At 41.3% G+C, this 14,529-nt stretch overlaps 1 protein-coding gene across 5 annotated transcripts in view; it reads left to right on the plus strand.

Annotated features, from left to right (window-relative positions):
- Positions 1–14,529, plus strand: part of LOC140736841 (lysine-specific demethylase 4A-like) — a 65,920-nt gene that overhangs the window by 18,256 nt on the left and 33,135 nt on the right. For all 5 annotated transcript variants that reach the window (XM_073062818.1, XM_073062820.1, XM_073062819.1 and 2 more), the window contains exons 5-10: positions 2,349–2,542; positions 3,384–3,433; positions 5,411–5,514; positions 6,701–6,838; positions 9,611–9,882; positions 13,596–13,801. In XM_073062818.1, coding sequence (XP_072918919.1) covers positions 2,349–2,542; positions 3,384–3,433; positions 5,411–5,514; positions 6,701–6,838; positions 9,611–9,882; positions 13,596–13,801 — 964 coding nt within the window. The remainder of the gene's footprint in view (positions 1–2,348; positions 2,543–3,383; positions 3,434–5,410; positions 5,515–6,700; positions 6,839–9,610; positions 9,883–13,595; positions 13,802–14,529) is intronic.

The raw sequence follows: 14,529 nt of genomic DNA on the forward strand, positions 1-14,529 counted from the left end.
TCTTGGCCTGAAACGTTGACTGTACTTCTTCCTATAGATGCTGCCTGGCCTTCTGCATTCTACCAGCATTTTGTGTGTGTTGGTCTATAGTTACTTGCCTTTTGCTTACTTTTTTTTTGAACAGTGGTGTGGCATTTGCTGTCTTCCAATCCACCGGGACCTTCTCAGAGTCCAGCGAATTTTGGTAAATAATCACCAAAGCCTCTGCTATAACTTATGCCATTTCTTTCAGTACCCTGGGATGCATTCCATCAGGACCAGAGGACTTGTCTATCTTCAGGCCCACAAGTTTGCAGCACTACCTCTTTAGTGATAGCTATTGTTTTGAGGTCCTTAACTCCTATCGCATCCATAATATCTCTCTTGGGCATGTTAGATGTGTCCTCCACTGTGAAGTCTGACTCAAAATAGTCGTTCAATGCCTCTGCATTTCCTCATTACCCAATATGAATTCCACCTTCTCCTCCTCCAAGGGACCTACATTCACTTTAGCCACCCTTTTCAACTTTATGTAATTATAAAAACTTTTACTATCCGTTTTTATATTTTGTGCTAGTTTATTTTCATAATCTGTCTTCCCCTTTCTTTATTGCACGCTTAATGGTTCTTTGCTGCTTTTTAAAAATTTCCCAATATTCCAGTTTCCCATTACTCTAGATGACTTTGTATGCACGAACTTTTAGTTTGCTACCTTTCATTTCCTTGGTTATCCAAATCTATCCAATTTTGTATTTTGTACTAATTTATTTTCATAATCTTTTGGTTATTGCTCACTTAGTGTTTTTTTTTGTAGCTTATTAAAGTTTTCCCAGTCTTCCAGTTTATCACTACTCTTGGCAACTTTGTATGCTTTCTGACTGACTATGCTGTTAGAATCCTTTTCCAATTTCACTAAATATCTTTGATGTTTATAAATGATAAAACTTAAAATTGATTCTTAAATCTGCATTTGACCTCGTGTGAATTAACTTTAATAGAAACAACACAACAAACCACTTGGATTAGTGGTCTGCCAACTCCATTGAAATTAATGGGTTTGTCATTGATTGATCGGTTGTGGTATAAGTGAGGGATAGGATTCAAAATATAAATGGTTTCATGATTCAGTATACTATGGAACTGCTCCTGAACTTAATGCTGAGATGTGTCTTTGTGACCTCCAGTGTGTTCTGTACTTAGCTCTGTGTTACTGACTGCAGGAGCATAATAATGTGCTCTTCATAGGCTATTCTTCAGCATTATTCAACCGTACCTTTAATTTGAAGGTTGATGCAAGTTGATGGTGCCAGTCCTACATCTCAACTGCTGAATGCTTTTTGTGACCTTTTAGAAAGGGATTGAGATTTTAGGAAGCACTTTATCCACATATTATGTGGGAATGGGTAAATTATCTTCATCCTGATACAGCTTTTGATCCCCTGCTTTCTTCAAGAAGACTGCTGGTATTTTGTAGCCATTTATAGGCATTTTCACACACACCTCCAGCATCTGATCACTACTCTTTAATTTCTCAATCCTTGCTGGGTGAGACCTGGTGTCTCGTATTTCTGAGGCTTCTTTGGCAGTAATATTTCTGGTGAGAGCAATTCTTTCTCACTGTAAAGGAAAAAAATGCCTTTCAAGTCAAGGGAAGAAGGATGTTGGTCTTTGTAAGATTTCATTTCAATCAGTAAAATAATATCCGTTAACTCTGAGTGGTGTTCCCTGTACCTCACTGTCCTGTGCTTTAGTTCTGTCTAATTGATATAGTTAACCATCTGCCGGAAAATGAACGGGCCACCTTATTGAGATCAGTGAATGCTGATTAAAGAATTACAAATATGACACAGACAAATGTAGGGTTCTCAGTACCAGTAACAGTGACGAGTTTGTAGTAACCCATCACTAAGAGATAACTATAAAGTTGCAATTATTTACTCGCTTTTGGGTGTTGTCTGGTATTTGTATTGCGAGCGTGTACTGGGGGGGCATTACACTGTATTTACACCGAAGTATTTCACTACTGGCAGGGCAACGGTGGTTCACCCTAGGCGAACGGGGGTCAACTGGGGGCATGGAGGCTACACAAATAATATAGTGGAGCTTTCTGAGGATTATATAAATCATTTTTAACATAGTTGCTGTGTACACTGCATCTAATTTTCCAGTGCATGTTGTTAAGATGAGGAATGGTATAGGGTGGTATAATCTTGTGTGGATTAGTCTAGAATCCCATATTCACTCAGGATTCCTGTGTTTAATATACATCTTTGTATTTGTTTGTAGTTGAAAGAGTTTTAACAGATACATTTTCCAAATTGACTTTGTTCAACAGTATTTTGTTTAAATGTGATTTCTTCTTTGTTTAGGATGTGAATGAATGGAATATTGGGCATTTAAACACCATCCTGGATGTAGTAGAAAAAGAAAGCGGCATCACCATTGAAGGTGTCAATACTCCTTACCTTTATTTTGGAATGTGGAAAACCACCTTTGCTTGGCACACAGAGGACATGGATCTCTACAGCATTAACTACCTGCACTTTGGTGAACCGAAGTCCTGGTAAAAAGCTCAGATTTAGCTTGCATTCATTATCTTTATTTCTAAGTATTGTGCTTAACAGGGATGGGTGTTATCAATGCTAGTGACAAATACTTAAACTCAGTGGCCACTTAATTAGCTACAGGAGTGGAACGTGGTGTGATGGTCTGCTGCTGTAGCCCATCCACTTCAAGGTTTAACATGTACATCATGGATGTTCTTCTGCACACCACTGTTGTAACTTACAGTATTTGACTTACTGCCGCTTTCCTGTCGGCTTAAACCAGTCTGCCTATTCTCCTCTTGACCTCTTATTAACAAGGCATGGGCAAGCTCTTATTGCCCAGAGCTGCCATTCACTGGATTTACTTTTTGTTTTTTGCACCATTCTCAGAGAACTCTGAAGAGACTATTGTGTCTGCACGCTTTCATGCATTGAGTTGCTATCAGTGATTGGCTGATTAGATATTTGCATTAATGAGCATATGTACCAAATAAAGTGGCTGCTGAGTATATGTTGTACTGAATTTTCATTGAAAAATCTAGCTGTACAAATGATTAGCGAAGAAAAAACTATTCATTAACTTTTGAACTTAATTGGTTTTCTGGATGAAATGAGACAGCATGATCTGATGCAATCTGTGCTATAGACAGTTGTGTGGTCTATTGTTTCAAAGATGATCAGCAGAAGAAGTTCTATTCAATGATGGCATAGATATGGGAATCGACAACTTAAGGCTCCCATTAGTGGTAGACTTGTACTGTTGTGAGTGTGTTGGTGTCATTCAGGATAGTGAAGTTCACAGAAGGGACTTTAATATTTTTGGCATATTTAATAATTTCTTTAATTCTATTCTTGAAGGTATACTGTTCCTCCAGAACATGGAAAGCGACTGGAGCGCTTGGCTAAAGGTATAAATTTTGTCATTTTTTCTTAACTCCCTGAATGGAAAAATAACTCAATTACAATGAGTTGTGAAGAGTTTTTTTAAATTGTTGTAAGTTAGAAATATACAGGTTTTGTTAAATTTCTTTCCAAGCAACTGTCGTCTTCGCTGTAGCAGATAGCTGTAAGATAACTTCTTTATTTTTGTTACTTTGTCCCACTATGATTGTTAGCAGCTCTGTTGGATCAATTAGTGGTGGTGATTGCAACAACTGAGATCCAATGATGTAGATTGACTTGTTAAAACAACACTTATTTAATTATTGCTCTGGAGTGGATTTGTCTCTCATTTATCTCTATCTAAAATTTATCCCATCGACTGAATGCTTTTAATAACATTATGGAAAGGGATTCAGATTTTAGAAATGTAACTCAAATTCTGCATATAGAATAGGGGATGGTTAAAACTAAAAGGCAATTCTTGCACTCCAATGCTGTTCTCATCTGAATTCTTCTTGCAATCGCCTATTCCCTTCAAGACAACCACAGGTGTTTTGCACTTCAACCACTAAGCATTTTTGAACACGTTTTGGAATTCTGAACTTTCTGGTATTTCTGGTGGCAAAAGTGATGAGAGCACATAGTGGAATAGCAGTATGAGTTGGTATATTTTTTGAAATTCTTAAGCTGGTGTTTTGTGGTTACAGTACACAGCCTGCCTGTCAACTAATTAAGGTCTTAGGCCTAGAGCAGTCCTTTGTGTCTTGTTCCTTTTTAAAATGTAGGCTTTGGACATCTCATTTTCCTGATAGTAGACACTAGGCAATTCTCAAAAGGGGGAGGAAAAGCTGTTTAAAATACTAAATGTGCAATTTTTCAAGAAGAAGACCATTGCGAATTCATTCTTCAGTTTACTTTGTAGTGTTTTGGGAAGCAAAGCAACTCACTGATCAGTACAGGCTTTTTATTTCAGCTTCTAAATCTAATGTGTTACATTTTTTAATGGCAAAGATTCATATTTTGTCCCTTCCATTTCCAAGCTAGTAGAAAACATGGTTGACAAGTATATGTTAAATAATGTGAAAGGCATCACAATTTTAAATTTTGATGCTCTTGAGTCTTTTTATATTATGTCGTAGAACACTTGTATGCATAATTGCATGGAAGAAAATAATTGGCAATAGTTTAGTGTGCATGTTAAGTGCATCCTTGACACTTCCAAATTATTTGTATTCACCGTGAATTTCACTATTTTAACTATTATCACCACGAAGACAAGCTTTTCACAAAACTTGCACAAGATTATCGTCTTGAATAGAACGCCCAATAAAGGAAGCATGGCCAATATCATTCATGTCCCATGGATTATTATTATTTTTCAATGATGTTATGTCTTAACCGCGCAGTCTCTGTAGTGGCCTTCAAGTATAAAATGGCCAGAAAACAGTTGCATTTCAAAATAAAAATGAATACTGCTTTTCTCAAATGGAGTATTGCATATCCAAGGCAATGTCAAATAGCATGTTACATAACATAATCATACTTGCATTTTCAGTTTGCTTTGTCTGCTACTATAAACTATTGGCTAGAGGGTTGAAATTGCAAATAATGGGTTTAAATTCTTTTTTTGAATATGCTGCCTGTTTTATTGCTGTAATTCGAGTTTTAACCATCAGAGCACATTTACTGATGCATTTAAAATGTTAATTGGACCAATTTGCATCATCTTTGTTTAAATGCAATTATTCCCTGAAGTAACCAGAAGGTGAACATTAGCTGGAAATACCATGCTAAAAACAGTATTAATATCTCTCAACTAGGAACAATAGAATAACATTAGTGAAGACCAATGTCAGAAAATGCTTCTTGCATAATTTATCAGTTAATATTTTAATTGGAACAAGCCTTGGAAATACTGGAGAAATTATGTGATTAAGAAAAAAATGCTTTGCCTGATTGTTTTAAGATGGATTGTTGAAAATTTCCTCCTTTTTTTTAAACAGGCTTTTTCCCAGGAAGCGCTCAAAGCTGTGAAGCATTTCTGCGTCATAAGATGACTCTGATATCTCCTTCTATACTCAAGAAATATGGAATTCCCTTTGACAGGGCATGTACATGATACTGAATTTTTTAAAAAGTATATATAGACAATTCGGCCCTTCAAGCCAGCACCACTATATGATTTGAAATCTAAAGCAAAAAGACATTCTAAGGGGGGGGGGGGGGGGGGGGGGGAGACTCTCTGACTTGAAGCAAATGTTTTTGTGAATACAATCTGACCAGAGTGTATCCAGCATGTTGTTTTTGTTTTTCCATGCATGATGTTGGGTTATTGTAAACAATACCGTAGCAGAGAATAAGCAGTGTATCTGATTTTTTTTAAAGTTGATTTAGGAAATTAAAACTTTTGACTGGTGCTACAAATTCCTTACAAAAAAAACCCAACATATTTTTGTACTCAGAGCAAACTGAGTTTAGCCAACAGATTAGGGGAATGGGATATACTTGTTAGAATTCTATTTTCTTACATGTGATCAACTCGTTCCACAATAATTCCTCTTCACATGTTGATATTTTTTTTTAAACATTTTCAGGCTGAGAACCTTGTGCCAATTTCTGTATTAGTGGAATATCCTTAAATATTAAATATTAAAAATTAAATATCCTTAAATGTCATCTATTTAGGAACAAAAAAAAAGTGAAGAACTATTTGTTACCTTGTTTGTGTTTTCTTTATGTTTTAAGTACTTATTACTTTTATGATGCTGTCCTTTTGACTCATTACATTTCTTTTTGCCTGAAATGATTATATTTTTGGTTGTTTTATCAGAGCAGTGAAATGAATGTTGTCACTCATTTTCAAGTAGAATATAGCAGCATATTTCACATTTCTACGTACTTGCATTGTAAATACCATTTGGCAAACCCAAATTTATAGTGTTTTATTCTAGTGCAGACTTATGGTTAGGAATAAGCTCTGCACTATAAGCTTAATTCAACATGTCTGTTGATCTGTTCTTTTACTGGTATTGTTAATGGTGTTCACTGGATGCTACAGACGGTCAAACTTCAATTATCGCATTGCTTTTCAGTTGTCGTGATATTGGGTCTGTTAATGGTGTAGAGGGAAGGAAAAATGATTTGATAAACTACTCATTTTGCCACTTTGTTAGTTTGGTTGTGCAATTACTTTGCTTTTGATTTCATTTGTCTGGTAACTTGTTGGTGATATGGTAGAATGAATTCATTTCAGGAAAATGTATTAGTTTTAACCAGTCTTCATTAATTCATAGGTGACCCAGGAGGCAGGGGATTTCATGATCACGTTCCCCTATGGTTACCATGCAGGCTTTAATCATGGTTTTAACTGCGCTGAATCTACAAACTTTGCTTCGCTTCGATGGATAGATTATGGGAAGCATGCTGTCTTGGTACGTGCTGGTATTTTTCTGTTTCTTGAGGGCAGAATTAAAATAAAAGTATTTTTATTAAAGCTCTTGCTTGAGTTAGGAAGAGAAAACAAATGAAAATGTTGTTCTGCAGCTCCTAATATTAGGGTTGTAGCGGTGTGCTACACGCAGCACTGAAATAACGACACGGAGTCGGTAAACTGCAGTTAAAAAAGATTTTATTCGAACTTCACGGCCTCGCTTTAAAGCCTCCCTGATCCCGCCCTCCCTGGGCACGGATGCTGTAGGGGGGCACGTATTCACAGTCCCGCACAGGCTTTTCCCTTTGTTGGTGAAGCAGACTTGGTGCCCTTTTGGGACTGGCCTTTTATGCCGGCACGCTGGCTATTTGTGAGCCGATTCGAGTGCGCTAGGAAGTTGGTGGCCACATAACCCCCCCCCCCCCCAGAACCGGCGATACACCCCCCAATGTCCACAGTCTGGGCCGGACCCTGTTTGGGAGGTCGACCTCTGCGCTGCGGTGCTGGAAGCTCGACCGGTTGCGCCAGGTCCACATGGGCAGGTTTGAGTCGGTCCACCATGAAAACCTTCTCTCTCCCCCCAACGTCCAGCACGAACGTGGACCCGTTTTTCCTGATCACCGTAAACGGCCCCTCGTAGGGCCGACCAGTCTCTGCCTCGGCAGGTCGACCAGTAGGCTGTGAGACCACAAAAAATCTGCACCCAGAAGCGGTTGGGCTACGGCGGCCACTGTGAAGTCCCACGTGAACCGGCTGGAGCCAAACTGTAGCTGCACCGTACGGGTGCCATAGGTCCTTACTGTGCTGCCGTTCACGGCCCTCAGGGTGGGACCCGGTGCCCTGTTGCGGGTGTCGTAACTCGTCGGAGGTAAGACGCTGATCTCGGCACCGGTGTGTCGACCAAAAAACGGTGTCCCGACCACTTGTCCCACACATACAGGAGGCTATCCCGATGGTCAGCCGCCGTAGCCATCAGCGGCAGCTGGCCCTGGCGTTTCCCGGGAACTTGCAGGGTGGGCGACAGCGGCGGGCTTCTGCGCCTCACCGCTGGTGGTAGAAGTACCATTGTTCGTTGGTCTCCTCACCCCTGCCTCTGGGGTTAGCGGGCTCTGTGGCCGGGCCTGGTCAGGTTTGCTGCTGGGAGCGTGGCCTGGTCATCTGTGCGACGGACGCCCCACTGTCCTTCTTGGCGTTCCACAGCAAGTCCGCCCAGGCTGCCACCTTCCGGGGGTCGCTAAAATCCGCGTCGGACAGCAACAGGCGTATGTCCTCGGGCAGCTGCTCCAGGAATGCCTGCTCAAACATGAGGCAGGGTTTGTGTCCGCCGGCCAGAGACAACATCTCATTCATTAAAGCCGATGGACGTCTGTCTCCCAAACCATCCAGGTGCAGTAAACGGGCAGCCCGCTCGCGCCGTGAGAGTCTGAAAATCCTTATGAGCAGGGCTTTGAATTCCGTGTATTTGCCGTCCGCTGGGGGAGACTGTATGAACTCCTCAACCTGGGCAGCTGTGTCCTGGTCAAGGGAGCTCACCACGTAGTAGTAACGTGTGTCTTCTGAGGTTATCTGCCGAACGTGGAATTGGGCTTCTGCTTGCTGGAACTATAGGTGAGGTCGCAGTGTCCAGAAGCTTGGCAGTTTCAATGAAACTGCATGAACAGATGCGGCATCAGTCATCTTCGGCCCAAATATCGTTTGGGCCATCGGGGTCACCAATTGTAGCGGTGTGCTACACGCAGCGCTAAAATAACGACATGGAGTCGGTAAACTGCAGTTAAAAAAGATTTTTTTCGAACTTCGTGGCCTCGCTTTAAAGCCTCCCTGATCCCGCCCTCCCCGGGCGCGGATGCTGTAGGGGGCAGGTATTCACAGTCCTGCGCGGGCTTTTCCCTTTGTTGGTGAAGCAGACCTGGCGCCCTTTTGGGACTGGCCTTTATGCCGGCGCGCTGGCTATTTGTGAGCCAGTTCGAGTGCGTTAGGAAGTGGGTCGCCACAGGGTAACTATTAATCTGCAGTCTTCCACTATTTTTATTATCTTAAGAGCTAGAAAATAGTAACTGAACTGGAATAGAGTTTCATTAAACATCTGCTTTAGAAGGAATGTAAAGTGTAGTGCATTTGGGGGGGGGGGGAAGACTGTCTCACTGTTACTGCTCTTCAGTAATCCCACTTTGAAGTACAACAGTGAAGTTCACTTGCCAAATTTGTCTTGGTCTTGATTTTATTTTGGGGGAAAATACATATAACCATTTTGTGAAGTTCTTTGTAAAAGCTCAAGATGAGATCCAATAGTGTATCCAGCTTATTTAGGTGTAAGTATTATTTATGAAAGTGAGAGCTAGAAAGTAAAAAATCTGAATGTCTAGAATTGTTGGAAATCTGAAATGCAAAGAAATGCTGGAAAGAGCATCTTTACTAAGAGAAGGAGTTAACAAGAACATTAGAAATAGGAGCAGGACCATCTGGCCAATTGAGCTTGCACCACCATTCAATAATTTCAGGGCTTATCCACCCTTGGAATGCTTCAGGTCAGAGCCCCTTGTTCAAGCTCAATAAATATTTGGTGGAACAGTATCAATAAGCAGTATTAATGGAACAAAATGACTGAAGATTTTATTTTTAATTCGCTGTAATTCTGTGTCAAATATTAAATTTCTAAAAGTGAGCTTGTAATACAAAGTATTTCAACTCTAAATTTTACTTCAATTGAAAAATTATCTTGTGCTGGACAGCTTTTAAAAGGAAAGATTCTAATTATGAATGTTTTCTCCAGTGCTCATGCAGGAAGGATATGGTAAAGATTTCGATGGATGTTTTTGTGCGCAAGTTTCAGCCTGAAAGATACAAGTTGTGGAAAGTGGGTAAAGACACAACTTGTATTGACCACACACAAGCCACTCGAGAAGCAGTTGAATTTTATGAGGGATTAAAGAATGCAACCACAAAGACTTTGAATGACGAAGATGCTGATGCAGCTGAAGTAGAAGCGAATAAAACTGAAAGAAAAGTGTGCATCACACAAAAAGACACTGCTGAAACAAAAAGGTAGACATTAGTAGATAATGATTCATTTGAATTAAATTGACTCTTACATCATTCACATACATGAGGAATAATCTTTGTTGTGTCTCTGAATGTGCAATGTGCTAATTATAGTAATTTGTAATAAATAGTATGGGCAGTAAGATGTACAACAGAACAGACAATATAGCTTAGAAATACAAGTGCGTAAATTAATCAGTCTGGCCTGGTGGAGGAAGTTGTCCCTGGAGCCTGTTGGTCTTGGCTTTAATGCTGTGGTACCGTTTCCTGGATGGTCGCAGTTGGAGTAGTTTGTCGTTGGGGTGACCCCCAATGATCCTCCAGGCCCTTTTTATGCACCTGTCACTGTAAATGCCCTGAATAGTGGGAAGTTCACATCCACAGATGTGCTGGGCTGTCCGCACCACTCTCTGCACAGTCCTGCAATTGAGGGAAAGTACAGTTCCCATACCAGGCAGTGATACAGCCCATCAGGGTGCTCTCAATTGTGCCTCTGTAGAAAGTCCTAAGGATTTGGAGACTCATTCCTAACTTCTTCTTCCATCTGAGGTAAAGGAGGCGCTGTTGTGCTTTTTTCACCACACAGCCAGTATGTACAGACCAAGTGAGGTCGTCAGTAATGTGTATACTGTGGACTTAGAGCTGTTTACCCTCTCAACCCCAGATCCATTGATGTCAATAGGGGTAAGCTGGTCTTTGTTCCTCCTGTGATCCACAACCAGCTCCTTTGTTTTTGCAACATTGAGAGAGAAGTGTTTTCTTGACACCACTGTGTCAGGGTGATGACCTCCTCTGTAGGCTGCCTTGTTACTATTTGAGATTAGGCCAATCCGTGTCGTGTTGTCAGCAAATTTAATTAGGAGATTGGTGCTGTGGGTGGCAACATAGTCATGGTTATACAGAAATTAAAGGAGGGGGCTTAAGACACAGCCCTGAGCAGAGGTGAGGGAGCCCACTCTTACCACCTGCTGACGATCTGACAAGAAGTCTAGGATCGACTGCACAAGGCAGGGTGAAGGCCAAGGTCTCTGAGCTTCTTGTCAAGCCTGCAGGGAATTATGGTGTTGAATGTTGAACTGTAGTCCAAGAACAGCATTCTCACATAAGCATCCTTCTTCTCCGGGTATGTAAGAATGTTGTGAAGAGCTGTGGCTGTTGTGTCATCTGTCGATCGGTTGTGTCGGTAGGTGAATTGTAGGGGGACAAGTGTGGGTGGTAGCATGCTGCAGATGTAGTCCTTGACTAGCCTCTCAAAGCATTTGCTTATTCTTGAGTTGTGTAACAGGACACCAGTTGTTCAGTTATGTTACCTTGGGTTTTTTTAGGTAGAGGGACAGTGGTGGATGTTTTGAAGCAGGGGGGCACTTTACACTGGGAGAGGTAGAGATTAAAATGTCTGCAAACATGCCAGCCAGTTGTGCCTTGCACTTTCCGAGTATCTGCTCTGAGATGCCGTCCGGTCCTGCAGCCTTGTGGCTGTCCGCTCGTTGGAAGCACCTGCGTACTTCAGCCTCAGAAATGACCACGGTACAGGTCACATCGGCAGCTCTCCTCGGGGGCTCATTTTTGGTGACGTCGAACCAAGTGTAAAAAAGATTTAGCTTGTTTGGGAGAGAGGTAGTGATGTTAGTGCTATCACTGCATTTAGCTTTGAAGTCCCCGATGGTGTGCACACCATGCCATAAGCTGTGGGTGTTGTTGGTGGAGAGCTGTGTCTGGAACTTGATCCTGTATTGTCGTTTTGCTGCCTTGATGACTTAGAGTAGATCATAGCTGCATTTCTTGAGTTCCTGATGGTTACCAGCAGTGAACGCTCTGTCTCATGCTGTAAGTGCAGCTTGTACGGAACTGTTGATCCAGGGTTTCTGGTTTGGATGGACCCTGACTGATTTTTTTGTTTTTTTGGAGGGGGGGGGGGGGGTGGACAACATCCTCCGTCCTTCTGGATGAAGCTTGTGACCCCTTCCATGAACTTGGATATATCCTCATCATGGAAGATGTTCCAGTTGACGTCATCAAAGCAGTCCTGTAGCATGGAGACTGATTGGTCAGTCCAACAGTGGACGGTTTTAACTATGACCGCCTCTTGTTTCAACTCCTTCTTGAGGCAGGATGGAGGAGTGATCAGACTTTCCAAGCGGTAGACGGAGGAGCACTTTGTAAGCATTGCAGAAGGGAAGGTAGCAGTGGTCCAGTATACTATTTCCCTGTTTACTCACCTGGATGTGTTCGCAAAACTTTGGAGAGACTTTAGTCAGGGACGCTCAACTGAAGTCTCCGGCGACAATGAAAGCAGCCTTTGAGTGTACAGTCTGGAGGGTGCTGATGGTTTAGTACAGTTACTTGAGAGCCAGGTCATTATCAATCTGTGGGGGAATATACACAGCTGCAATAATAACAGCAGTGGACTCTCTAGGCAGCCAAAAAAGTCTACACAGCAGCACAAGGTTCTCCAGGTCTAGGTAACAAAACAATTTAAGGGTATGAACATTCTGGGGGTCACACCAAGCATTATTGACCGTGAAGGATACCCCAACTTTACTCTTCCCAAGAGATTTTTTAGACCTATCTGCCAGGAGCAGGGAGTACCCAGAGGGCTTGATAGTGTGATCCAGTATCTCCTCTGTCAACCAGGTTTCCACGAAGCGCAAAATGTTACACTCTTTTGTTTCCTGCTGATCGGAGATTCTGGCTCTCAGTTCACACAGCTTGTTGCCCAGTAACGGAGGGCTAGCCAGGAATGCGTTAGGGAGCGGCAGCCAGCCAGCATACTGTCTCAACCTCATCAGGATGCCGGCCCTTCTCCCTTGCCTCCGGCATCATTTATGAGGTAGGGGTGGTGTAATAAATAAGTCTCCCATGGACAGAGATTCCCAGTGTAGACAGGGGGCACATTGCGGGTAAATGCCGTCTTCCCAGTGTTCAGAAAAGTCAACCAATCATATCTAATGTGATTATCAGCATCTTGAATAAGAAATGCGAAGGAAATTGCAGAAATTTGTAGTACATTGTAAAGTTGATACGGAGCTCGCAACAGCTGCTGTTTGCGGCACCATCTTGTTTGAAATTATTATTCTCAGCTGGAATTACTTTCATTTTAAATGGGCACATTTAGCATATTGGGCAGTAACTGAAGAGAAAAGTTACTTCCCCTGAAGCAAAGGTTAAATATATATTTTTTTATCCATACAAATTTTGAAATATTTACCATATTGTGCCTTTGGTGCTTTTTATGAAATGGTAGGGTATTAGACCTCACTGCAGCTTGAAATTATTTCAAGACTACAATTTCAACAATAGAGGGGAAAAAACTTTATAGAATGGAATGGCAATGAGAAGAGACACTTTCATTTAGATCTTTGAATACTTGGAATTTGTGCATATTTTGGGATTTTTTCCATAGGTATCCAAGTTATCTATACAAAAGCTGTCTTCTTAAAATGATTTCCTGTTTTATTTGATTGAGCAAATGTTGGCAAAGTCTATTAATTAATTCTGCTCACCGTTGTTAGGACAGATTTGGTAATAACCATAAAATGTGATATCAGAATTTTGGGGAATTTGCTTTCTCCAGGATAAAATACAGTTAGAAATCCCCTGTATTATGTATCTCAAGTGGTGGGAAGGGGCCAGGTGGTGTGGGAAAAGTGAGGAATGCTTCTTGCTTTTGTTAATTGTGTTTTTTTTGCATAATAAACAGTTTTTTTCATTGCCAGCCCAATAAAACATCGAATAGGAACAAAGAGACACAAGGTTTGTCTCGAGTTGCCAGAAGAGATGAATAACAATGCTACGATCCTCAAAGATGATGATGCCATTAATCCTGTAATACATGGTAATAGTGAAGAGTATAAAGGGAAGCTGCAAAAGGAAGAGGAATACTGTGAACTTAAAACTGGTGATGCCAGTCCTAATATTCCAGGTAAAATATTCATGGTGTCCTTTCCTGTTGCTGTGTCTGTTATTAAAGGAAATAAATATGTAATTTTCCTGTTTTCTTTCTTGCATTATGAGGGGCAATTTAGGATAGTAACAATTTTTCTCCCATGGTAAGGGTATCACAAATGTGTGGGCATAGGTTCAGTGTGAGAAGGATAAGTGTTAAAGGGGTTTTGAGGGGTGTGGGTTTTTTTTTAAACGGTGGTTGAGCCCTGAAACTCACAGCCAGAAAAGATGTTGGAGATAGATTAAATAGGCAATGCATAGAAGGATACTGATCTAGTGTTGGGTAAGTGGGATTAGAATAGAAAGGCAGAAGTAGAGTTGCAGTTTGCATTGTGGGCTAAAAAGCCCATTTATGTGCTGTACAAACATCTCTAAATATTACACTCTAGTGCTAGGATAAAATTAATTGGGTGTTAAAATGGGAAGGGATGTGTGAGTGCAAAACTCCCAACTCTGCAGACATAAACAGCTCTTAAATGGAAGTTCAATTTTAACACTGATGCACAGGCTTCCCAGCATTCGAGGTTTTCACCCCAGGTAACTTTTCCAATCCTTTTTGTAGTTCGGCTTCCCCTAGGTCTTGAGAGCAACTTGTCCTGTCCTCTTTTATTGTTCATCTAGTTCGTCCCCAAGTCTCAGCTCTCCATTCCTGCTCTAACTTTTCCTACATATCCTTCATTGGCAAGGTTGAAGTGTTCTTACTGT

The sequence above is a fragment of the Hemitrygon akajei genome, chromosome 12, assembly GCF_048418815.1.
Source record: "Hemitrygon akajei chromosome 12, sHemAka1.3, whole genome shotgun sequence".
Classification (NCBI taxonomy): domain Eukaryota; kingdom Metazoa; phylum Chordata; class Chondrichthyes; order Myliobatiformes; family Dasyatidae; genus Hemitrygon; species Hemitrygon akajei.